This window comes from Carcharhinus amblyrhynchos, chromosome 13 (genome assembly GCF_965287045.1).
Source record: "Carcharhinus amblyrhynchos chromosome 13, sCarAmb.v2.hapA, whole genome shotgun sequence".
NCBI lineage: Eukaryota > Metazoa > Chordata > Chondrichthyes > Carcharhiniformes > Carcharhinidae > Carcharhinus > Carcharhinus amblyrhynchos.
Window position 1 is genome coordinate 57,119,006 of NC_137336.1, and position 26,968 is coordinate 57,145,973.

The 26,968-nt window shown below is 40.3% G+C and overlaps 1 protein-coding gene across 1 annotated transcript in view; it reads right to left on the reverse strand.

The window, feature by feature from the left end:
* Positions 1–26,968, reverse strand: part of LOC145351930 (lysine-specific demethylase 3B-like) — a 119,427-nt gene that overhangs the window by 63,397 nt on the left and 29,062 nt on the right. The window contains exons 2-8 of the mRNA XM_080201723.1: positions 21,463–21,630; positions 20,493–20,606; positions 16,122–16,224; positions 8,417–8,541; positions 6,717–6,848; positions 4,241–4,340; positions 687–1,444 (exon numbers count right to left, since the gene is read on the reverse strand). Of these exons, the coding sequence (XP_080057849.1) occupies positions 687–1,444; positions 4,241–4,340; positions 6,717–6,848; positions 8,417–8,541; positions 16,122–16,224; positions 20,493–20,606; positions 21,463–21,630 (1,500 nt within the window). The remainder of the gene's footprint in view (positions 1–686; positions 1,445–4,240; positions 4,341–6,716; positions 6,849–8,416; positions 8,542–16,121; positions 16,225–20,492; positions 20,607–21,462; positions 21,631–26,968) is intronic.

The following is a 26,968-nucleotide window of genomic DNA, read 5'->3' on the forward strand; positions in this document are numbered from 1 at the left end:
CTTTACATTCCTGGTTAGTTTATTCCCATATTCTAATTTTTTCCCTCATCATCTTTTTGGTTGCTTTTGCTGGTTTCTAAAACTCTCCCAATTCTAATGAGAATAATTCTAGGGATGAGGGATTTTAATTACACAAGTAGATTGGAGAAGCTGGTGTTATCCTCTTTAAAGGAGAGAAGGTCAAAAGAAGATTTGATTAAAATGTTCAAAAACCATGAGGGGCCTGAAGGGAGTAGATGGTGAGAAACTGTCCCTTTTCATACAGAGGTTGAAAGCCAGGCAAAGGAAGTAAAGATGACACGAGAAAACATTCTTCTTATGCAGCAAGCGGTCAGATCTTGAATACAGTTCTTGAGAAGATTCAATTGTAGCTTTCAAAGGGAACTAGCACTAAGATTTTAAAAAATGCAGGATAACAGAAAATGATGGTAAACTGGGACTAGCTGAAACACCTTTACAAAGAGCCGACAGGAACTCAACAAACTAAATCATCTTCTATGCTGCAACAATTCTCTGAATGGCAGAATGGGCTCAAGGGTCAATTTTTGCTCCCATTTCTTACATTCATCAGTCTATAATTAATGCAGACAAAACAAATGGATTTGTTTGCATGTAACCCACAGTCTTATTAACTTGCTCGTAATCCACGAATTTTGCAGAATTATCAATGAAACATTGTTGCTTACATCAAAGTTGGGTGTTTCACTGCGGTTTGTAAAAGACTGATGTGATTCGAAAGCTCGTAAAGTGGAGTGCATCTGATCCTGTGAGGCTTGGAAGGTGTTTGGAATCACCAAAGCAGATTGAGGATTTTCATTTTGAGACTCAGATGATGTATTCTGTAGCTTGTGTTTGGATACTGAATTAACAGCAAAGTTTTCTTTTGTCCCATGGTCAGATACAGCAGTCTCTAAATAAACTTGCATGTTTGTATTTGTAGAATCTTGGACTAGGTTTGAAGACTCCAAGACTGGTACTTCAGGGGTTCTGCCTGAATCGGTAGTTGCTAAACTCTTCTTGCTCAAAGGGTTCAGAGATTCTGTATTGGAAAATGACAGTCCACTTGGTCTAGGGGCAGTAGCACTAATTGGCACGAAAGGCTTCCCATGTATTGGTTCATCCTGGACAACTAAGGTCCTACCATTCTCTTTGGTATAGGTGGCATAGCGTAAGCCTGCTTGTGGCTGAGGTACAAAACGGGATCTATCAGAAGCACTGTCAGCATTTCCCCAGGCTAAATCCTCAATTCTCTTGGAGTCGTAGCTTCCTTGCTCCACATCAGGATTCTCAATCTTTGGCAGATTACGAGCATTGCCTCCAGCAGCCAACATACACACACTGCTGCTGTCGGGCTCCATTTCTTCTGCATCCTTCACTTTTTTTTGTGCAGGTTCATTCTCTCCATCAAAGGCGTTCTTTCTTCTACGACTATCTTTACCTTTATCTGTAGAGAATAAACCAATTTAGTCCATATGCACATACAGCCAGATAATGTCTCTACTTCAATCAAAGCATACATTTTATTATATCTTCAGAATAAACTAAATTTAATAGTCTTTAATGAAACATTACTAGAGAAGTCACAGGGTTCTTTAGATCAGGGTTCTCAAACTTGATGCACGTGAAGATTTGAACGGTACCTTCAAAATTAGGTTCAGAGTCAAAAATGGCAACCAATTATGTCATGTGCCTATTGTACCACAGCAGGAAATCACATCTCGAGTTGCTTTTATATTGGCGCCATGCAAAAGAAATTCACCGTTGCTCATCTGCACTTTCTGGGAATAATTAATCAGGGATAGAAACAATGGCACAGATTCAAGTTCAGGAGCTAACGAAGCCCAGTCCAGCATAATTGACAATGATTTGAAATGCCCCAAAATGAAGAGTGATGGCTGTGAGTTGAGCTGAGGCAGAACAGCCCCATGGGCATGGGCTTCCAACAGGGCAGCATAAGACTACAGCACATACAGGCAGAGCTCATTACATCAGTTCAGATGCATCCATTCCTGGACAGGCTATGAACCCAGGTGCATTACCCATGGAAGTCACATGGGGTGTACTTCCACTCCAAGCAAGCTCCAAAAATAGGGGAAGATTGATAAATCAAAGAAAGTTGACATTGACGACAATAAGTTGGGTCAATTTCTTGGTGAGCCATCAGAAAAAAACAGCCTCCCACCAATAGCAACAGAAGGCTCAGCAGGACTGCGCCAGTGTACGTTTTGGGAGTGGAAAACCATAAAACATAGGAGAGAAGTCGGCTATTTGTCCCATTGCGTTTGCTCCACCTTTCAATGAGATCATGACTGATCTGATACGATAATCCTCGTCTCCACTTTCCTGCCTTCTTCCCATAACCCTTGATTTCCTTACTGATAAGAATCTGTCTATCTCATCCATGAACATACTTAATGACCCAGTCTCCATTGTCCTTTGCAGTAAGGAATTCAACAGATTCATCAGTCTCAAAAGGAATTCCTCCACATCTGTTTTAAATGGGCCACATCTTACTCCATGACTATGCCCTCTGGTCCGAGACACTTCCAGGAGAAACAACCTCTCAGCGTCAACCCCCTGAGAATCCTATATGTCTCAGTAAGGTCACCTCTCGTTCTTCTAAGTAGAAGCCCAAGCTATTCAACCTCCATAGAATTCCCACTGTGCAGGTGGCCATTTAGCCCATCAAGTCTGCACCAACTCTCCAAAACAGCATCTTACCCAGGCCCACTTTCCCGCCCTATGGAGGTTTGATACCCGACCTTCTACCATTTATTCTAAACTGATGGACTCCTCAGTTGCATGTTGAGATGCAATTGGAGTAACTAATGGGAATAGAGCTGCTCCTGATGAAGTCTCATTCACCCAGCTGCTCTGGCTTTTGACCCAATGTGCTGTTTAAAAGGTCATATTTTGCTTCCTGAAGTTAAAAACTCACTCCACCCTGTGTTTTTCTGCTCTGTTCTCCCTGGGATGGATGCCGTTTAGATGAAAATAGGGTCTGCTGACTTACTTCACAGGTAACAACTTAGACGTATTTTGCAAGTTAGTAATTCTCTAATATAGTGATTGCAGCCAGTTTGTATCTCAAGCCAACAGTCCAGATGAACACTAACTATGACATGTGCACGCGCTTGCCAAAGAGCTTCCATGTTCTCGCATAATTCTTGCTCATCACCAGCAACTGATTTCACAATAAATAAACCAAAAATAATAAGACAGTGATAATAATAAACTAGTTTTTATACAAAAAAAATAGTGTGTGAAGATCTGTGGAATTTATAACATGTGGTAGATGAGTAAAGTGGTGCTCAGAAGAAAAAAATTAAGAACCCCTTTTCCTGATTATTGCAAGAATGCAATGACTGTGATTTGAAGGAGCAATTTTAGTCAATGATTAGTATGTTGAATCTGTAGGACAGCACTTTCCACATGGCAGATCGCAGCTCTGCTGAAATTTGACATTGACAGTCCCTTTAAATCCACATTCTTTTCTACTGGTGGATGTGACCTGATAGACAACTCTTTGAGACCCAATTGCTGATACAAATAAAGCCTTTGAATAGGCAGATTGTTCTCCTTTGTAGAAACTCTAACTTTTGTCAACATCCTCAATGTTTAACCTCGCCCCACCCAGCAACTTAAGCTTTCCCTTCACAACCAATGAAACTCCTCCCACCACACCTACCAACTAAAGCTCCCCCACCCCCTCTGCCCTTGCATCCAAGTCCTCTCCCTCCCCCCCACCCTCCCCTTCCATCACAAACTCACTTAACAACTCTCATGCTTCCCAGATTTTCACTTGGGTTTGCACATATTCTGAGGCATTAGTAATGATCATATTGGGAAAACGTTTGGGAAATAATACCATAGGTTTTCAAACCAGGGCTTCTGGATCCTATACTGAAACTTTAGGCATCTGCAAGGTTGCCACAGTCCTCTATTTTTTGACTTTTAGCACATTTATGCTGTTATCTAGCAATAGAAACAATTTCTGCAATGACAGCATAGTTTTCCTTTGGGGAGATTGCAGTTTTTTCTGAAATTTAGGATGGGAGACCCTGGGCATATGTCAGTATTTGCTGGCAGCCCCTACACAGCTAAATTTAATAACCATTGTCCAAGAAGTATTTGCTTAGTTGTCAATGCAAGCCTTGGATAAATTCCCTCTCTCCTATCCAGTAAACGGTTCCATTGACTCATAACTATACTGTATTTCTAATACAGTCTCTTGCCTTACCTTTGTCATCACTTTCTTTAGTTGGACTGTAAGGTGGACTGGTCTCAGCTCCCTTCTTACGTCTGCTTCTGGAGTTTTGAGATACTTGTTTTTGAGCAACCTGCGAAATTGAAAAGACTAACAATAAGATTATGCTGCTGCCTTTTCCACAAACTCCATCAATGGTACTCGACACAATTAACAGGAGATGCATTTCATAGACTCCCCCCCAACATATTTAAAGGGAAACATGCCACCAGGGCAGCACAGCGGCTAGCACTGCTGTCTCACAACGCCAGAGACCCTGATTCAGTTCAGCCTCAGGTCACTGTCACTGTCAAGTTTGCGCATTCTCCCTGTGCCTTCGTTGCTTTCCTCCAGTTTCCACACTCAGTCCAAAGATGTGTGGGTTAGGTTGATCGGCCATGCAAAATTGCCCTTTAGTGTCAGGGGACCAGCACCCTAAATGCGTGGGGTTGTGGGGATAGGGCCTGGGTGGGACTGTTATCAATGAAGGCTCGATGGGTCGAACGGCCTCCCCCTGCGCTGCAAAGATTCTAGGAGTACAAAATGGTCCAGCAACCTAACATATAACATGTTAAACACACTCAGAGAATGCAGAATTTGGCTGTCAAACCAAAACCTGAAAATTTTATGAGAAATAACATTCTGCCTTTAAATAAGGTATTTGAAGCTTATTTCCAATTTGATCACATCAGTAAATATCAAACAGTCACAGCTATTACTGTATGGACAAAAAAGTGCATAACGGCTTAAAAGTACATATCATCACAGCACCAATGAATAGCAACAATATAACATAGTTTATCTCCCATGCTATCCAAGCACAGCTTAAAATACCATTCTGAGTGGGGGCTCAAAGGTCTTACTCAGTACAAAAGGAAGGTTTCAATATTGCCCCATTATGAACTGAAGCAGCAGAAGCAGAGTAATCTGAACAAGGCCCTGATGGCTTGCATCCCAGGATCCGAAAAGTAGCTGCAGAGATAGTGAATGCACTGTTGCAATTTTCCAAAAATCCTTGGATTCTTGAGAAGTATCTGAGGATTGGAAAACTGCCAATGTGACACTAGTATCTAAAAAAAGGGGGGGGGGGGGAAGAAGAAGGCAAAAAACAGGCAACTAAAAATCGATTAGCCTAATATCTATTGTTCAAAAAATATTGGAATCAATTAAGGAAGCAATTGCAGAATATCTGCAAAATCATCATCTAATGGCTTCATGACAGGGAAATCATGTCCAATTTATTAGAATTTTTTTTGAGTCATTCTTAACCAGAACGGATAAAGGAGAACAAGTAGATGCGTTGCATTTGGACTTACAGAAGGCATTTGACAAGGTACCACACAAAAGGTTAAGTCATAGAAAAAGAGCCTATGTTGATGGAGGTAGTTGGCATGGATAGGAAATTGATGAGTAAGGGTTAGATGTTCTTTTTCAGGTAGGCGACCTGTAACCAGTGGGGTCCCACAGGGATGAGCACTGAGACTGCAACTGTTTATAATATATATTAATGACTTGAAGGAAGGAAGTGAATGCACTATAGCCAAATATGCAGACAACACAAAAATAGGTGGAAAGGCAAATTGCGAGGGGGGTACATATATTCTAAAAAGAGATATTGATAGCTTAAGTAAGTGGGCAAAACATTGGTGAGGGGAGTATACCGTGGGAAAATGTGAAGTTATTCAATTTGGAGGGGAGAACAAAAGGACGGAGTATTATTTAAATGAAGAAAAATTGCAAGAAAGTGCAACACAAAGGGACTTGGGGTACTTGTGCACAAAACAGAAAATTAGCACACAAGTAGGTAATCAGGAAAGCTATTATTTCAGGAGGGTTGGAGTATAAAAGTAGGGAGGTCTTGCTGCAACTGTCCAAGATACTGGTGAGACCACACCTGGAGTACTGTGAGCAGTTTGGAAGGCAAGATATTTATTTCATTGGATGCAGTTCAGAGGAAGTTCACTCAGATGATCCCTGCTATGGAGGGATTGTCTTACAAGGAAAGGTTAAACAGGCTGGAGCTCATGGGAATTTAGAAGGATGAAAGGTGATCTCATCGAAACATATGAGATTCTTCAGGGGCTTGACAGGGTAAATGCTCAGAGGATGTTACTCTTAGGACCAGAGGATATAGTCTCAGCGTAAAGGGGTGCCAAATTAAGACTGAGAGGGTTGAGAGTCTTTGGAATACCTTGCCACAGATAGCTGTGGGGGCAGATCGTTGTGTATATTTAAGGTTGAGATAGCTTTTTTATCCGTAAGGAAGTCAAGGATTCCACTGAATGGACATGAAAGTGGTTATGAGGAAAGTCAGATCAGCCATGATCTTAATGAATGGCAGAACAAGCTTGAGGGGCTGAATAGTCCACCCCGTTCCTATTTCATATAATTTTACATGGGTAGAGGCCAATAATAGAAAACAGTGATTGGAAAACTCTTCAAAAGATTACATTAAGAACTTCTCACTCACCATTGCTGCATTGCTTTCATTTGGTTCGATGTTTTTAGATAGAATCCCAACTTCTCCTTTCAGTAATTGAAGTACTTCATCCACAAGTGTGATATAAATCCGCACAGGATCAACAGTCTTTGCCTGCTGTTCCTATTATGAAAGGTAAGTAAACAACAGAAACATACCTACACGTCCTTAAATACGTGATACCTATTTGCCCAAGGTTGACAATAACTTGAAGACCAAGCCACTGCCAAATTAGATGTCTGTGAATTCACAGACTCACCAACTGAGTCTGTGAATTCAGCATAATGTGATTACAGTTTCAAGCATCAAAAACTGCGTCAGAATATTTTAAAAGTTTTTTTTAGTTTGTTTATTAGCGTCACAAGCAGGCTTACTTTAACATTGCAATGAAGTCATTGTAAAAATCTCCTTTTTTGGTGGGGTATGGAAAGAAATTAAATGGATTCTTTTAGAACTTTTTTTCAATTTCAAAAATGTGTTTTTCAACTCTTTTTGGTAATAGTCAAATGCAAAAAAGGGTTTCCTCCGGTTTCCTCCCACAGTCCAAAGATGTGTGGGTTAGGTTCATTGGCCATGCTAAAATTGCCCCTTAGTGTCCTGAGATGTGTAGGTTAGAGGGATTAGCGGGTAAATGTTTGGGATATGGGGGTTGGAGTTGTAAAAGACAATATCAAACACAAATACTTTACTGGCCAGTAAAAACAGGCTGAACAGTTGAAAAGCTTGCCTTTCTAGATGATATGCTAAACTATCTTTTCTCAAATGTGTTTTCTTCTGATCTTTCACAATTGGAGATTTTTCTCCACTAATACCAGCAGTTCAACCCATATCTGAGCCCTGTCACATCATTTAGTCCAGTAGCTTGCTGCTGTACAGTTGTATTCTTCTGGATTCAAAATATCTCAAAATGACGGGTGGCACGGTCATAGTGGTTAGCACTGCTGCTTCACAGCTCCAGGGACTTGGGTTCCATTCTCGGCTTGGGTCACTGTCTGTGTGCGGAGTTTGCACATTCTCCTTGTGTCTGCATGGGTTTCCTCCGGGTGCTCCGGTTTCCTCCCACAGTCCAAAGATGTGCGGGTTAGGTTCATTGGCCATGCTAAAATTGCCCCTTAGCGTCCTGAGATGTGTAGGTTAGTAGGATTAGCGGGTAAATGTTTGGGATATGGGGGTAGGGCCTGGGTGGGATTGTGGTCGGTGGAGACTCGATGGGCCAAATGGCCTCTTTCTGCACTGTAGGGTTTCTATGACGATGATCTCCACAAAAGCCTCGTAACCCGCAGAACTATGGTGCTTCCACCATGCATAATTATTCTATTAGGGCTCCCCCTATTTGAGTGTAGTAGGCTCCTTGGTTCAATGTCAACATCAGTTCACGTTTTACGTCAGTATTCCTCACTATCACACGGTCTTAAAATCCAACACCCACATAAAATCCTAGGCAAGGAGAATGTGGACAAAGACTTCTCTAGTGCTACCATAAACAACATTACTCACCCTCCACTACACCCTGGTGTAAACATCAAATGCCCACATGATTCTAACCAAGAGCACAGACTGGCTTTCTTCAGCAATAGGAAAATTACTCAAGTCATAGAAAACCCTGAAACACAGATTTTCATCTTCTGGTGGAACATGTGAAATGGGAAAGCAAACTATAACATATGTTTAAAGTTAGCATCATATTGTACCTGCTCTGTGGTAACCACCATGGTGCGCGTAGCAGGGTCATGATGCGCAACAATCGCAAAGATCCATTCTTCGGAAGAGTCTGGTTGATAGATCTTTACTCTATGTCCCTGCAAACTGTAAGGACCTAAAAGACATAATGTAGCCGTAAAATGAAAGCAACCAGTGCATGAAAAATCTAGCCAGCAACCCAACTCACAGCATAGAAAGTTACAATAGAGCAATCAATGTACCCTTCAAAATTCAGTTTTTGTGCATCGCCATACTAGGAACAACGAACAAAAATTACATGCTATTGGATCCTGTTATGTATCATATGTTGTGTCTGGCTTACTGTATAAGCCATAGCATTGTGGGATTTCAGGATCCATGTTTTCTCATTAGTTTGATTGACACAACAACAAAGAACAGTTGCAATGTTTATGACCTCCTGTTGACTGGGAACTGGCTAATATTGAAAGGTATCAGGACCAAAAACAAACTGGCAACGAGGGTGAAATCCAAGTTCTTAAGATGATCCTCATCAGTCTTGCCTGTTACCATGATGTTATCGAGTTGGCACTAAACTCTAGGCAAGCCACTCAGGATCTGGTCCACAGTCCTCTGAATCAAGGCTGGAGCTGGTTTTATTCCAAAAGGCAAATTGCAATACCTGTACAGTCAAATAGGTGAGTATGGATCTTTCTGAGGAGTGGAATGTTGGGTGTTGCCCATTTACTACTGGGAACAACTATCTTAACCAGACGTTCCAGATCAGCTTCGACTTTTGGTTTTATGTTATAAGGTACAGTACTGGCCTTCAGAAACTTTGGTTGAGAGTTTAATATTTAATTTAATGGTAATTCCTTCATGCTTTACAAATCTCCTTTGAAAACAACAGCATGTTTTTGCATACTAGCTGTCAGACCAGTGCTATGTTCCAATGCTACGTACGGCCACCCAGTTTAACTGGATCTTCTCCAGCTATGACCATCCAACCAAGCTTTTCACCATGATGTTATCAAGTTAGTGACAGTTCAGTATCTGTCCATTTAACTCCAAATTAACATCCATTCTGCCTTTTTTTGGTACAGATTCCCCTGTATATGTTTCAGACAAAATTTTGCAGGAATCAAGGGAAGATGTTTGAGCTTTTCCTTATACTGAGCATCTGGGAAAGGAACTGCTACCCCTGTATCCAATCCCATATAGTTTGCTCTCCAGCAGCAGTGTTACCTCGTAGCCCTGTGAATTGCTTGACGCTGACAGGATGTGGAGGGGCCCTTCTTCAGACTTTGTTTCAATGTAGTCCTTCCATTCCTGCTGTATAACATGCAGATTCTTCTTATTTTGTCAGACTGCAGATGGTTTTTTTTTTCTGGTTTGCTTCTTAGATTCAGTGTTTCTTCTGTTCTTACACAGACATTCAACATGTTCCTATTTGCCACACTGATGGAATTCAAGGTCTCTACTCTAACATTTAGATGGCTGGTGACCAGGCTTTCCATAATGCTAACACTCTTGGCTGTTTGCTATCTTCTGTCATGCTCAACTGTCACATTAAGCAGTCAAATTGACATATTCAACTGCTGTGCTTCTTTGCAGCCAGCACCATGGAGACTGTCTGACTTTCTAAAAGACGAGGATAGCTTCTGTCAGGAGGCATTTCTGGATTGCTTCACTAAGAAAGACCACAGATCAACCTGTCACAAAGGATGTCGTTCAGTACTTCAAAATATTCAGTATGTTTTACAAGTACTGCAACATATTGCATTTGTATCTCCCTCCTCGTGGGTTTCTTATGTGAATCTTTCTGCTAATAACAAATGCCAAGGAGAAAAATACATCTCCAAGACTTTTACAATGCCCTTATGGAATTGCGTGCCAGGTTTGTCAGGCTGCACCAAATGCCTCAATAAACCAAAAGTTTTAGGTCCCATCACAGTTATCATTTCCCACTCTATTTGCAAAGTTCAAAACGTTTAACAGTATCAAAATGTCCCATTGGTCTACTAAGCCAATTTCAGACTTATTTTCTTCTTTGTCAATTATTATGTTGCCTTTTAAATGTGCTGCCACTAAGAGTGGTTACCAGTTTTTTTTTACTTCAATTCATCACTGTAGCTGCTGGCCTTTTCTGCTACAAGTTCCCAGCTTCCTGAATTTTGGCAAACTCACTGGTAACATGGGTACTCTGTTTTAAAACATTTAAAACCCTGGTTTGTTGCTTGTTAAACACAACAACAATTTCTGGATTTTTTCTGGGCAATTTGAGAGATTTTATTTTCTTTGTACTCAGCAGGGACTTTCACTCTCTATGTTTCTCGCACTTTGGGAGCCCTGGTGGGCTTGTGGTACGATTGGGAGCTGTTTGCTTTCCTTTTACATGCAACACCTTTTTACTAGCCCTATTTTACTTTTTTTCTAATATTCCAGGTTCTTTTTAACTTAAATGTAAGGAGCGCTTCTGATTGATCAGTGCTTTTCTTTAAGTCTTCTGAACAGCTGCAGTTCCTCTTTTCCTACTTTATTCTACAGTTTCCTTTTATTTTCAAAGACAGTTTTTTTGTTCCAAAAACTGCAGGCACACATATTTAACTGGCAGCCCTTTTCTGATGTGCAATCCAAATCCAACACGTGATTCAAGTGAAAGTTTCCTTTCTTTAGTTTCACTTTTCCAGTGGCATTATGCAAAGGTTTGCCACTCTCGTCACCAGTTTTTAAATTTTTGTTTAGAGAACATATCCATCACTTCAGTCTAAATCAAGGCTGCCACTCTAGTTGACCCAACATTGTCCAATGTTATGGACCTTGTGATGCATGGCAACTATTTTCTGGACCTTCAAATCTCACTACTTCATCATTACACTTCCAGGAGAGTGGAATTCTCAGTCACTTCAGGATGTTGCTCTGGGGAATGCAAGTTATTTTTCCACTAATATTGAGGAAACCTGTGTTGGACCAACTGCATTCAGAACACTGTGGAATAGTTTGCAAGAAGGAGATGGCCAAGAGCTACTTCTAGTGGCCTGACCTATACACTGAAGCCAAGGCCAGATCTTGTTCTTCATGTCAGAATGTGCGAAACATGCCTCAAGTAGCATTCTTTCATCTATGGGATTGGCCGAGAAACATTTGGCAGTGCATCTAGTTCAATTTTGCTGATCCTGTTGAAAGAATAATGTTCATGTTGTGGATGATCATTTTAAGTGAAGTCCTGTATTACAACTGAGTACGATTCAACGGTTAAGAGAAACGTTCAGTTGTTACAGATTACCAAAACAACTTGTGAAGACAATGAACCTCAATTTGTCTCGCAGGACTTCGAGAAATTTTTGAGATGTAGCAGAATTCACCTCATCACCTCCATCCATGAAACATTCTTTAAGGTCAATGTAAGGACATTCCTCTATTTGAAAACGCCTGGACACATTTCTGCTGACATAATGAAACACGTCACATGCTGCAACTAAAATATCTCCAGCATTCCTACCAATGAGATGATAACTGCATACTTGCTTTGATCGGCTGAAACCAACAAAAACATGACGATAAAAGCAAATTAATGCGGATACTGGAATCTGAAGCCAAAAGAGAAAATGCTGTGAAATCTCAGCAGGAATTCCAGCATCTGTTACGACAGAAAAGAGCTGACATTTTGTGTCCAGATGACCTTTTGTCAAAGTTTTGACAAAGGGTCACCTGAACTTGAAACATCAGCCCTTTTCCCTCCTTACAGATACTGTCAGACCTGCTGAGATTTCTAAGCATTTTGTCTTTTGAAAACATGACAAGCTGAACAAAATCAACAGCATGACCAAGTGGAGAGAAGAGCACAAAGATCAAAGTCAAGAATTTTCTGTTCACTACAAGAAATTCTAGCTCGTAATTATGCTTCTGGAGCTGTATGAGTTCTGGGTATTGTGATTGCTCAGACAGAATTTGCTTTGTGCGCTGTCCAAATGGCAAATGATCTCATCCGGCAGAGGCAAGTTGACCAAGTCATCAGTTGCCAAGTCAAATTGTTTTTAGGTTACACCTCTGATGGAAGAACCCAATTTTACCATTTCCAGTGAGCCATCTCAAGTCAAGGAATACTGATTCCAGTCTCACCACCTCGATGTAGTTTGACGGAAATTGAAGAAATCTCCCTTTCACCATTAGATAAAATTTCAAATTCAGCTCTAAGTTCTAAATTATCAGACTTCAATAAATATTACTCTAAAAACGCACTAAGTCTGCTGCAACCCACACTGGCAGAGAAGACCTCTTGAGCACCTGAATTATAGTTAGGCTGAACCCACTTTTTTGTTCAAACGATCGACCTTCTTTCCTGTTTTGTCAGAACAATATTTCCAATCAGAGGAAGGAATATGTTATGTATTGTATTTTTTGTCTGGCTTGTTGCATTTTATCAGTGCGTTGTGGGATTGCGGGATCCATATTTTCTTATTAGTTCAACTGAGACAACAAAAAAGAGTTGTAATATTAATTGCTTCCTGTGACTACTTATGTATGGATTGATCTTGAAAGGTACCAGGATCAAAATCACAACAGACCCCATTCTAACAAAAAACCCTTTTCAAGGAAACAAGCTCCAATGTCAAGTGATAGGGATTAAGAACTTGGTGAGATTTTGTGTGTTCGGTACCAGTGCAACTCATCCAAATGCAGAAACTGCCCTGGTGGCTGGGGAACACACATCCATTTTCCTTCCTCTCAGAATCTAGCTGTGAGATACTGTAGAAATACAGCTCTTCAATCGACTCATCTGTCTCACCATGGTTCAACATTTACTTGTTAAAAAATTCCTTCCATCTATCTTTTGTCCTCATATCCAAAGTGGTTTGTACCATTTTCTATCTTCAAAGTGCGATATAACAGAAGTTGTTTTAAGTAATAGATGAGCAAAACATTCACTGAAAATAATAGGAGAAAAATGAAAATTTGACATTTAACATTCTCTCGCGTATAAGCAGAATGAAAACATGGCAAAAAACTGGTGGTTAACAAAGAACAAAGAACAACACAGCATGGGAAACAGGCCCTTCGGCCCAACGAGCCCACGCTGCCATCTTAACAATGTGTTTTTCCTCCTCCACTCTTGACCCATGTCTATGCTTATGGTACCCCCATTGGAAACCAGATTAAGGGGAGAATAATTTAGGGACAATTTGTTACACCAATCAGCCTAACAGCACATCTCTGGGGTGTGGAAGGAAACCGGAGCACCCGAGGAAACCCACGCAACCACAGGGAGAATGCGCAAACTCCCACAGACACTGGCCCAAATCCATGTATCTGCACAGTTAACAGTGATAGTCACTGAGCTGTTGTGGTGCCCATCTGCTGGTCCAGTTTTAAGCATACACAAACAACGCGAAGTACTAGGCTACTCGCGAAACATCCAAGAGCAGCCCACGCACGACCCACCGTGTGCATGCCCCTCGTTAAACAACAAGGTGGACCGATGCACCTGCGGAGTAAAAGAGAAAACATTCTTTCTGAATCTATTCTGTCTAACCCTGTTAGAATGTTATAAGTTTCTATGACATCCCTTCTCACTCTTCTAAACTCCAGTGAATATAATCCTAACTGACTTAGTCTCTCCTTATATGACAGACCTGCCATCCCAGGAATCAGCCTGGTAAACTTTCACTGCACTCCCTCTATAGCAAGGACATTCCTCCTCAGATAAGGACACCAAAACTGCACATAATACTCAAGGTGTGGTCTCACCAAGCCCTATACAATTGCAGCAAAATAACCTTATTCTTGTAAGAACATAAGAAATAGGAGCAGGAGCAGGCCACCCAGCCCCCCGAGCCTGCCCCGCCACCCAACAAGACCATGGCCGATCCGAAGCGGATCAGCTCCACCCCCCCGCCCCCCCCCCCCACAACCCCCAACTCCCCCGTCCACCAGAAACCCATCCACCCGTGACCTAAATATATTCAGTGAGGTAGCCTTCACCACCCCAATAGGCAGAGAACTCCAGAGACCCACCACCCCCCGAGCGAAGAAGTTCCCCCCCAACCCCGATCCAAACTGCCCCCCCTCCCCACCCCGAGGCCGTGCCCTCCAGCCCCGCCACCCCCCCCAAGCAAGAAGAACCTCCCCACCTCCACCCCATCCATCCCCCCCACCATCCCACACGCCTCCACAAGATCCCCCCTCAGCCCCCCAAACTCCAACGAGCGCAGACCCAGTCCACCCAGTCCCCCCTCACAGGTCAACCCCCCCATCTCCGGTACCAGCCCAGTGAACCTTTATACTCAAATCCTCCCACCACGAAGCCAACATACCATCTGCCTTCCTCACCGCCCGCCGCACCCATGTGCCTACCTTTAGCGACTTTCCAGTGGGGAAAAAAATCACCAACATGACCCACATAACTCAATGCTTCAGGGATATCCAATGGGCACTATCTTGTAGTTTGAGAGAAATCCACCAACATCTGTCTTCTAACTTGTTAATTTTCGCTAGTCTTTTCCTTTCTTCAAGTCTGTTTTCATATCTTAATATTTAATTGCTTTTATTTTCCTAATGATTCTTCAATGGGTTATGACTTGGCGCTATCACGCTGTTGAAAATTCCCCACCTTCAGTTGAGTTTTCTTAGTACACAATTTTGTAGAATCAAGCAACCAAAACAAAGAGGACAATAAATGGAAAATTCATCTTCTTTTGGGTCAACACCTCCAATTAGTTCCAGCTTTAGGAAAACTGTTGTCAACTTCCGTTTCATTCATCTGAAATCCAGATCAATTATATAGTTGTACCCTGATGCAATAATTGCTGGAAGGCTACATTTGTGGATTGGAGAAGTGGAGGTATAGGACTAATTCGGAGGACAAAAGAGCAGTGGTTGCACTTGCAGGGATTTTGTTAACTATGTTCAGATCAACACGTCCAATCACCACAAACCACACATCTCCCAACTTTTAATTTTATGAATTCAACGCAGTGAAATAGATCAGAAATAGCAATGCGACAGGGCCAAGAAGGTGAAGCGCAACTTGGGAAAATAGTTTTAAAAGTCCGTAAGTTTGCAGCAGCTAACAGAAACAGTTGTAATGACTTTAAAACTATCCGCGTTACTCTGTGAAACTGATAGCAACTCTAGCGAGTCCGCACACCTGCAGTTCAATGCAGAAATCCAAAGTTGCTGTCAGTGATTCCTCGCTCTTCCACAGGGTGTGCTAAAGCATTATAGGTGGAAATCAATTAGAATCAATGAACTGAAGCAAACATGCACGCTTTGTGCCATCATTCTAACTACAAAACCCTGGGAAAAGTTACATCTTGTTGAGTGAAGGCAATCTGAAGCATATCGGAGATTTTTTTAGGTGTTTGAAGGAAGAATCATGGTGTTTGGATAAAATGGAAGAACTTATAGCCTAATAACTGAGCAACCCGACTGCCATTTATTAATATGGGTGAGAGGGGGATTGTGTTTACATAAGGATGTTCTTTTCATGAGACATTTCACGTCAATTTTCCTCTCTTGATATTTAAAATGAATGACATTTGCATTGGAAATGAACCAGTGGCAAATTATTGAAATTAAAATCATATTGCACCATTCCACAATCAGTACTGGCTTGCAAAATGCATCATTCCACATCTAGCTTCAACAAATGTTCAATTCTGGAGAATCCTTGATTTATTTTAAAATTAGAACAATTTATAATTTAATATACAACAATACTGTTTTGATCTACAATACCTCTGAGAATTTCTTGAATTTTCTTTTCTCTAATCCAAGATTTCATTGATTCCTGAAGTTTTTGATTATCCTGGACAATGGGATTCTGACTGTCAGGATCCTCCTGAAGAGAAGTAGAAAAACAAAACAAAAATCAAAATTGATTAAACATCAGCATTCTGTCAGTTCACATTACGGTTTAAAACATCATGTAGGCAAGTTTAGATTGTTAATGAGGTTTTTAAAGACACCATGTAACCCAGAGAGCTGTTGTTGTCTACTTATTAACAGCATGATTTCAACAATACTTCTTGCACTTCTGTATCCTTTCCAGATTCCACTGGTCTTTGGTTCTACCTATTGTCACATTTGGTTTTAATCATTGGGATGTATTTTATGGATTCTTTGGGAATGGATTCAGAAGGAGGAAGACCAGCAAAATAACATAGGATATCATGGGAGTACCCAATACTATTTTGTCAACTATAGGAAAGATGGCACATGGCCTGCTCATTTGGAGTCCAATGTGCCATTTGAATCACCAAATGTCCCCCAACCCCCCCAAATCATCACGACCAATGGTATGTAACCCTCCACCATGTGAGAAACTGATAGGGCGACCCCAATGGCCTTCTGGGGCGGGGCGAAGGTTTCCCCTCTGTAGGCATTCTGCAGCCTACAGAGGGACTCGGCCAGCATCAGTACTGCTTGCCCACAGCAATCCCCTTCCCTCACTGGGGCCACTGACTTGACCTAGTGTCCCTGACTAGTTCTGAGGGTGTGCATCCATCAAGATGCAGCCCCAGCAGGGGCTACTGCTCCTGCTGGCAACGCAGAGTCTGAGTTGCTAGCCCTCTGATTGAATAACAAGCAGGTGGAAGCGGGCAATCCATTGGGAGCCATTTAGTCAACTAGAGAGGGAACACCCACCCTTCCTTTTCCAGCCTTGGTAAAATACCAGCCATCATTTTAGTGAAAAAGCATTCAAAGAAAGATCTGATCTGTTTTGCTAACCACCTGCACCAGGACTAAAACTGAAATTACTGGGAAGAGAAGATGTCAGTCAACATCCACAGAAAGAAGCTGAGCCCTTCCTCAGAATTGTAAAATTAAACAGGAACAAAGATGCTAATAGACCTATATAAAAAGAGGGATGGGGAGCAAAATTTTTTTTTAAAAAATCCCAGAAAACACTGTATGAAGAAAGAAAAGAAACGAAAATGCCACCATAAAATCATAAACAGCACAGGAGGTCACCCAGGCCATCATGCCTGTGATTGTTCTTGGAAAGAGCTCTCCAATTAGTGTCAGTTCCCTGATTACCAATCCTTCTGCTACTGGAAACTTAATTTCCCCTCATTTAATCAATAAAAATCTTTCATGATTATGAACACGTATCAAATCTCCCCTTGACCTTCTCTGCTCCAAAGAAAACAATTGGTGTTTCTATAGTCTCTCCATTCTAGTAAATCTCCTCTGCACCAACACCAAGATTTTGAAATCCCTCTTAAGGCAAGGTGCCCAGAATATCACAGATGGTAGCCAAACCACTGTTTAATAAATATTTAACATAACTGCCTTGCTTTTGAACGCTCTTTATTTATGAAGTCAAAGGTCCCACGTGCCTTATTAACATCCTTCTCAATTTGTCTTGACACCTTAAAAGGTTTGTGCATGAAGGCTTCCAGATCTCTGTTCCTCCATCTCCTTGAAAATTATATCAATTGCCACAACACACAAAGGGAAAGGATCATAAAAGGGTGAGAATCAAAACACGTCCCCATCACTAATTATGAACTTCTTCATTAAATCTGCATATAAAAGTGCACTGTTGATATCTGCAGCAGAACCTCCACCTTGTCAAAGTCAAATGCCAATTTCCCATGACGCACTACTGAATACTAAACCATTACTGCCCAATTGCTAGTAACATGTCCTTCAGATTTCACTCACCAGATCCCACCTCAGCTTCCCCACACTGTTTGGGCAGTCTTTTACTCCTCTGCAAGATATACAAACAAGGCTATTCTGGTATATTAATTGCTTCAGCTTAACTATTCTGTCTTGTCTGAATCAAATTCTTCCCCATCTCTGTATCTATATCTGTGACTTCTATAACTCTTTAAAGTTCAGGCTATTTCAAGTTTTCCAGCTCTAAAAATCCCATCACTCAAACATAATCCACTGTCTATGCACTTCCAATTCTCTCCAAAACATACTCTGGGCTCTCAGAATGCCCTATCAAAAAGATTTTCAACTGATCACCAACTCGTATCACTATTCACTGACTGACTAATTTATACTTGGCTTCTCTTTTAGTCCCACTAACTTGCTCCAGGTAAATGATGTAACTTTGGGAGCCCATGCAGATAATAGATATGCATTTTTTTGCAGCTAACGTTAAACACTCTGATTCAATGTTACACAGGTTCTTTGAGATCTATTCTGTCATCACATTGATAATTATGTTGGTGCCAATCAAGCTCAATGCAAACCGCTGGAACGATTTTTCAGCATCCTGCAGCCTTGAGGAATGAATATTAACTTCAGACTTGAACTGTACCTTTTATTTTCCCAACAGCTAGAGATGTTGGTGATTTCTGTCAGCACCAGGGATGAGAAGGGGCAATGGTTTAACCTTTGGCATGTTGGCACTCTATCAAAACATTGATGGGGCTGGCTTATACCATTTCCTTCTCGGTTTGGAACTGATGGCTAGAATGTATGCTGCCAGCAATTTTTGTTGTAATATTGGGCCCGATTGGCAAGTGGCGTTTACAATTTGTCATTCCTACTTGTCCCTTCCCCATAGCTGTCCCTCCCATTGCCTTAGCTTTTCACACGTACTTTGTTTTGATACTTTCCATTTCCCGACAGATGATTTGCCAATATACCAAAACTTTTCTTTCCCTTTCTGATCTGCTCTCTTCTTCCACCCCCATAGTGTGAAAATGTCTGTTTTTCTCATTTTCAATTCTCAAGGACAAACACAAAACAATAAATGCAATTTCTTTCCACAAATGCTGACCGACTTGCTGCACTTGTTTGTTTCACATTTGGTCTTTTTGCTCCTTCACTGGGGAATAGAATGGCATTTGTACAAGGTTTGCAACAGTTTAATAGTCCAACATTATTTTCAATATTAAGAGATCTGTGTTTGCAAAGGTATATTGCAGAAGAGAACAGCAATTGTGCACAAATGAACTTCTGCATCTAAAAAGGGTGGGCCCATCTGTGAATTAATAAAAGGTTTAGTTACAATGACTACAACCGTTGTACTCCAACTGGGTTTCCAACGTTTGCAAGAAAAAACACTCTGTACAACCTTTGTTGATTCTTCAAACAAAGGGGGAGCCTTATACTCCTCCATTCCCAAGAATCCAAACACTTCTATCTCAACAGCCTTGTAGTCAGCAAGATGCAAATATGGAAGTCAAGACTCTCTCCCCTCCTCCACTCAGTGGTGACAGGACAAACCAGAACAGGTTGCTGAATAAAAGATTTTTCGTGTGCAGCATATTATTAAATATGAAAAGACAAAAGCCAGTTTTGCATTAGTGCAGTTTAAATAATCACAAAGATCTCTCAAAATAAGGAGATACGTCAATTATACTGAAGTAAGTCTTCAGATTTGTATTTTAAAATACAGATCATCATGATCCTCAAGCCCATGACATAGACGTACAGGTGACTAGACAAGTTCAAATTTAAAACCTACATTCCCAAGGGGAGGCATGGTGGTATAGTGGTTAGCACTGCCTCCTCACACCATCAGGACTTAGGTTGGAATCTGGCCTTGGGTGGCTGTCTATGTGGAGTTTGCACGTTCTCCCAGTGTCAGTGTTGGTTTCCTCCCACAGTTCAAAGATGTGCAAGTTAGGTGGATTAACCATGGTAACTGTGTGGGGTTACAAGCATGGGGTGGGGGAGGGGGCCTGGGTAAGATACTCTGTCAGAGGGACCATGCAGATTGATTGGTTAAATGACCTCCTTCTGCACTGTAGTGATTCTATGACTCCAATGTGTAGTATATTAATCATGAGCACAGGTAAAGAGGAGCCAACAAAACCCATACTGGTTGAAGGTTCTCACTTGGTTTTACAGCCAATTCCTAACACAACTCAATTTTCAAATATTTAGAGTAAGTTTAAATTCCAAAACTACAGTCTATGCATTCAAGATACTGGATTGTTGAAACTTAGCGAGAAAACTATTCAGAGCTGCGGCACTCTACAACAATTATTGGAATGCAAATTCTTGAACTGACAGATGACTTTTCCAGAACAAGAGACTAAGCACTGATTTACGGTTACAATAACACTGCAGAACTGGATGAGTTCTGGAAAAAAACTACACGCAGCAATAATATTAAATGAGACAAAAGTAAATTACCTTAAATAGTCGAAGGGCAGCACCATCAGCAGAGAAGTCTGTTACCCGGTCACCAAAGAACTCAACTGGAACAATGGAACCCAACCCAATTTTATCTACCAGAGCTTTATAAGTCTGCAAATACAAAACAAAAAGTAGATTAATTACAAATCATACCAGAAAACAGGGCACGATATAGACTATACAGTGATCCAACGAATAAATAAACTCAAGTTTTGAAATAGATTTTCATTTAATTCCAGAGTTTACAAACAGATTCCAAGAGCACAGTAGAAATGAGCACACGTACTTTGTTACTGGGGGGAGATCTGACAGATTAGACACTCATGCAAACAATAATCACAGTTACACCAGTGGCCATTGCAATTAAAATCCAGACCAAATAATGAGAAAATATATTCCCAGATAAAGAGTAAGCTCATTCACCAAACCTCTGGAATTGTTGGCTACTACCCAAGCACAAAGTAAGAACTCACCAATTACTGTTATCTATTGTCACACTTCTAGGACAAAGGTTACAATGGAAGTCATACTAAATAAACATGCAACCATACTCAGGGACCCAGTTTTTTGCAAACAAAAGGAATATGTTCAAGTAGTGCACCTTCTCTGGGTGTTTGGGGAACCTATACGTGAACTACAGCAAGGAGTGGAATTTCACATTACCTATTCTATTCATACATTAGAATGGTCAACTTGCATATAATTTCCAGAGCCTAGATTATAACTTTAACACATCAAAAAATGTTTACTATTTGCTGACAAAAATCTCATTTGATGCAAACAAATCAAGTCTAGCTTCCATTGAATTAAAACACTTCAGCACACCCGCTTGAAGTCATAATTTCACTCGGGCTCCAGTGATTTAAACCACAGATGTATTAATTAGGAACAGATCAAGTGGGTTAAGTGCAGTGAATACCTAATACTACATTTTTCTGAATTGCAGAATAGACAAGATTTTTCTTACCAAGGCAGGCCATTGGCTAGCATTAGCCTTTCCTCCCGGTGAGAGCACGGAATCTTTCCTGGGGGCCCACACCAGGGTATGTTCCACAAGGAAAACCAGAATGTCTTCAGCATAAGCTTTCACCCAGGCTTGCTTTTTCCATCGTGAATCATCAAATTCAACGTACACCTGCAACACAAAGTAATTCAGAATGATGCTACAATCCAAATTTAGTTTGAATTACTTCGTTTTTAGATTTATTAGATTAGGAACACCAATTGCATTAATATTGAACAGAAAAATATATTTACTTTCAAAGCATGTATGTCAAACAAAAAGTGGGGGCCTGGGGATAACTAAGTTTGGAAAGCCAAGACAAGCAAAAATGTATGAAATAAAGAGTCAACAAAGACAAATTAATATTTTGGGCACAATCCTTTATCAGAATGAACATTTTTGGTGATAGGTCACAAACCCTAAACATTAAGCTTTTCTCTCTCCACAGACGATGCCTGACCCGAACATTTCCAGCATTTTACTTTTGATTTCAGATATCCAGCATCTGCAGTATATTGCTTTCGTAAAACATAAGTAAGACCCTTAGCAGGATTGGGGGGAAAAAAAAGGGAAACCACATAGGTTTCCTCAATTGCACTTTTCCCCTTCTATTTTACAGACAGAGTAGATGGTTTTAATGACTTGCTGATCTACTAACTCACTAGTCACACTGATTTGAATTTAAATTAATTTTCAGTTGTTTTAATTTGAAAAGCATCCCAAGATGCCACACAAAGGTATACTCAGACAATATTCAAAACAATTTATTTTGCCGTGTACTTGTAAAACAAAAATGAAAAACCACAACAGGAACACATCTAGCATGCAGATCAGGGATCTATGAAAAGTTTTCAAGGAGTCTGCAAAAAATAAGACCCCTTCTGTGAGGTCCTCCACCCTTAATCGCCTCTTATTGCTGATTGGCAGCAATGTCCTTTTTACAATGGTAGGACTGAGCAGTGGGAAAACAGCTCAGAGCAACAATACAGTTAAGGATGAGAAGAACAGAAACTATTTAAGTCACCCCAGGTCTTAAAGTCTAGGCACACTTGCTCAACCATTCCTCAGAAGATGCCTCTTTCATCTCAGGAATCAGTGAGTCTTTTCTACACTATTTCCAACATAAATATATCCTCAAGGAGGAGGTCAAAACTGTACCAAGTACTTTAGGTGTGGTTTCACCAAAGCACTGTACAGTTGTAGTGGACTTTTTAATTTTGTTTACTTCACCAACTTTGCCTAAAACGTTCCATTTGCCTTCCTAATTAGTTGCTCCACCTGCTTGCTACCATTTTCTGATAAATGTACAAGTACACCCAGATCCCTCTGTATTACAGCATTCTGCAAATTCTCCCAATTTAAGTAATATTCTATTTTTCTATTACTTCTGCCAGTGGACAACTTCACATTTTCTCACATTATACTCAAGCCGTCAAATTTTTGCCCACTATCTAATCTTTCAATACCCCTTTGCAAACTCTATTGTCACATTCTCCCTTCCTACCTACCTTTGTATTGTCAGCAAATTTAGCTACAATACAATCAGTGGTCCCTTCACCCATCTCATTAATGTAGTTCACAAATAGTTAAGAAACGATCACTGATACTGTGGCATTCCGTTAGTTAAATTTTGCCAACCTGAAAATTATTCATTTATCCCAATTCTGTTTCCTTTAAGTGAACTAATCCTCTATCCATGTTAACATATCCTTTGCCATCCTCCTCCCCTGCAACATCATAAGCTCTTATGTTGTGCAGTAATCTTTTATATGGCGCTTTACTGAATGCTTCTTGGAAATCCAAATACACAGCATCAGCTGGTTCCTTTTTATCCACCCTGCTTGCTACATCAAACTAATAAATCTAGTAAGCATGATCTCCTTTTCATAAAACCTTGTTGACCATATTATGATTTTTGTCATGGACAGGAATGACAGAGAATTGAAACCCCACATCCTATCCCTTACAGTCTCTACTCAGCACGTTTTTGAAAAGGAAGGTGTGTATATTGAGTGTATGATCAATTTGAATAGATTTCATGGGTTTAAATAAAGAGGGTTATTTATTCACACTTACTCCATGAAAATCATTTACTCAATATTCATTCATATAAAATACAACTAAAGAGGTTAGTGCACTTATACAAGTCATTAAAAAATTCACTCCTGAAGGGTAGTCGAGATGGATTCAAATAGTTCATGTCTTACATTAGGATTATTGCAGGATTCCCTCAAATAGATGGATTTTCAGCAGGTCACAAAGTTGCTTACACTCTTATCAGGCGGTGGTGGACTTGAAAAGAAACAGCTAGGGAGATATTACAGGTCTCTAGATTTTAAAAGGCAAAGATGTGGTTTCCTTTTCAGCTGCTGTCTCTGCGGTTGTTGCCCGCAGACTGACTTGATCTCTGTGTGGGTCTCAGAATTAAAGATTTGTTACCTGAAGACAGTTTTATCACTATCAGCATTTCTATTGTCCGTCGAGAAAAACTGAAGCTAAAAGATACATTGTGTAACAGTGGAAGGCAGATGATGAATGGTTTCAAGAAGGAAATAGACACATTTATAATAAAAAAAGGGAAAAGGGATATGGAGAACAGGTGGGAAGGTTGATTTAAGACCAGGGAGAGATTAACCATGATCCGATTGAGCCTACTCTGCCATTCAAAGAGCTGAATTTGCCTTCTTTTGTTCCTAATTCCTACGTTCCTATGGTGACCTATCATGCCTCATTCTGATCAAGTGGCTCCTGCGCCCCTCTTTTTTAAGTGTTGAATTTGGGGACATGATGTCTGGAGTTGAGTTCTGGATAAATCCACAGATTATACAAGGTGTGGATTTCACAAGTGTTTTCATTTTGGAATGCCTACTCAATGGGGAAGCATTCCACTCAGTCATTCAATTCGGAACTTTCCAGAGACCTTGGATAGTCTGTACAGAAATTGCAAAAATCACCTCACTCTTGGCAACAATATTAGCTGCATTTCAAATGTCCATTTTTAACAGAAAGCCATTTTATAAATTCTATACAGAATAAAGTTATTAATCAGACATGCTTTTACTGGGCATCTCAGTTTCCTATGTCTTGCTACTACCTCTTTAATAATGGATGTGTGTTTTGCCAATGACAAATGTTTGGTTTAAGAGCCTATAGTTTTCTGCTTTCTATCCCTCTGCTTTCTTGAAGTGTTATTTATGTTTGCGCTTTTCCAATCAGAAGGTAAGGAATTTTGGAAGATTGCAATCAATGCATCTACTATCTCTTCAGCCACTTATTTAAAAACCGTAATATGCAGGGGACTTCTCAGCCTTTAGTCCCATTAGTTTTCTCAGCACCTTTTCTCTAGTGATTGGTGATTGTTTTAAGTAGCTCCCTTATCATGCCTCTTCACCTCATACTGTTCTTGGGATATTTTTGTGTATTATGCATAAAAAGGTATCCAAGATACTTTTTCAAAATCTCTGCAACTTCCTTATTCGTATTACACTGCAGCCTCTCAAACCTTGGAACTCAAATTACCAGTTGTCTGGAGTTATTTTGTATGCACATGCAGCTCAGATCTGGCTACCACTGGTGTTGCAACATGCAACATAATAGGAATGATCTCTTCACAGTATTCCCTTTTGGAAGTTGCATAAATAAATTTTAGAAGCCCCTGCACCTGAATGAGGTCAAAAGGAGCAGATGCCTTGCACTTATGCTTTTCAGATAAGCTTTCAGTAAGAAATGTGATAAAAGTTTGGTTCACTGGTGAGCCTTGGTGCAAAAAAATGCATTTCTAAGCGCACTGGTCCAAAATTACCAGATTGTGGCATTTAGATCTGTACATTCCAAGGTCTATAATGCAGCCCTTATCACAAAATATATTTATACTACACAAGCTTAAATATAGCATTATATAGCTAAATGTAGAAATAACTTGAGATTAAGAAAATAGATATGAAGTAAATAATTGGATGGACACACTTGAAATTTAAAATCAGTTTGTAAAAAATCAGAAAAGTCCGCAACCCTCAATGTTATTTCTGCACGTCCATGGAGAGTCATCACCCACAGTCTGAGAACAGCCGTGTAAGAGCAATCTGGATGGCAGATGAATGACAGAGGTTAATGGAGACAGGACTCTGACTAATGTCATCGTTTTGTGATTTCCCACACTCGAGTCACTATCTTCCCTTCAACTGTTTTATAACATACGACTGCTTCTATTTTGAGACTTTTTTGGATAAATAAAACTATAATTTTTCACTCTTTATAATGGTCACAGTTCTGTCACAGTTTTATATCTGGTTCACACATATGATTAGACATTCTAAATTTATTCTGAAATCCAGAAATAATATAGTCCCAAGCATTCCTCCTGGAGGGGTTACAGTATATTTGTTACCCAGTCTTGCCCGCGAAGAGACACTTCAGCTACTCTTTTCCTTTTCATATAAAAATGCAGAAGCTGGCTTGTTATTATATTTCTTGCTAGTTTTCTTTCATATTCTCAATTCTTCCTCAATTAATTTTTCAGTCATCCTTGACTGGTTCCTAATTTTTTTCAACCTTCTTGCTTCCCACTGATCGTTGCAGTATCGTAGACCTTTCAGCCATGATGCAAAAAAACGAGAACCTTGGTTGGATGGAATGGGATGTTTTCTTCTTTCTTTCAGCAGAGTATAAATCCTACCTACAAAAAGGATAGAGCTATTTCCCAGAAGAAATAACAACTAGTTCACAATTATACGACTTTCCCACTGCCAACGTCAAAGATTTTTTTCAAATCATTTTCAAGTCACATTGAGCTCTTATGAGAGCTTACAGCAGACTTGTGTAAATTGTACAGCTTCAGTGAACAATGCTTAGGTATTCCAACATGGGATCTGAAGGTCCGAAAGCCAGACACTAATTCTGCTTGAAGACTAAGAATATTCTCTGCTATAAACACAAAAATGTGCGAATCGTTCCTTACACAAGAACATCTGGAAGAGGAGCAATAAACCAATAGCCCCTCAAGCTTTTAATAAGACGATGCCTGATCCTCAACGTCAATTCCACTTTTCCACTTGATCCCCATGTCCCTTGAATCCCGTAAGAATCCAAATCAATCTATATAGTCAATGACCTGGAATTGACAGATATTTGGATTACAGAATTCCAAAGGTTCACAAGTCTGAAAGAAGAAATTTTGCAGTAATCTGAAGTGGCCAAACTCTTATCCTGGGACCATTCCCCCAAATGCTGACCTCTTGAGCTGTGGGAAAAGCATATCAGTATCTACATCACCAAGACATTGAAGTATTTTGTATTTCATTGAGATTACCTCTCTTCCATTAAATTCCAGTGAAGTATAGGCCTGTCTTATTCAATCTCAAGAACATTTAGGGATAGGCAATAAATGCTAGCTTAGCCAGTGACACTCTCACCCTGTGAACAAATTGATATGGGCTTCAACATTAACTTCAACAGAGATACTGATTTGGGG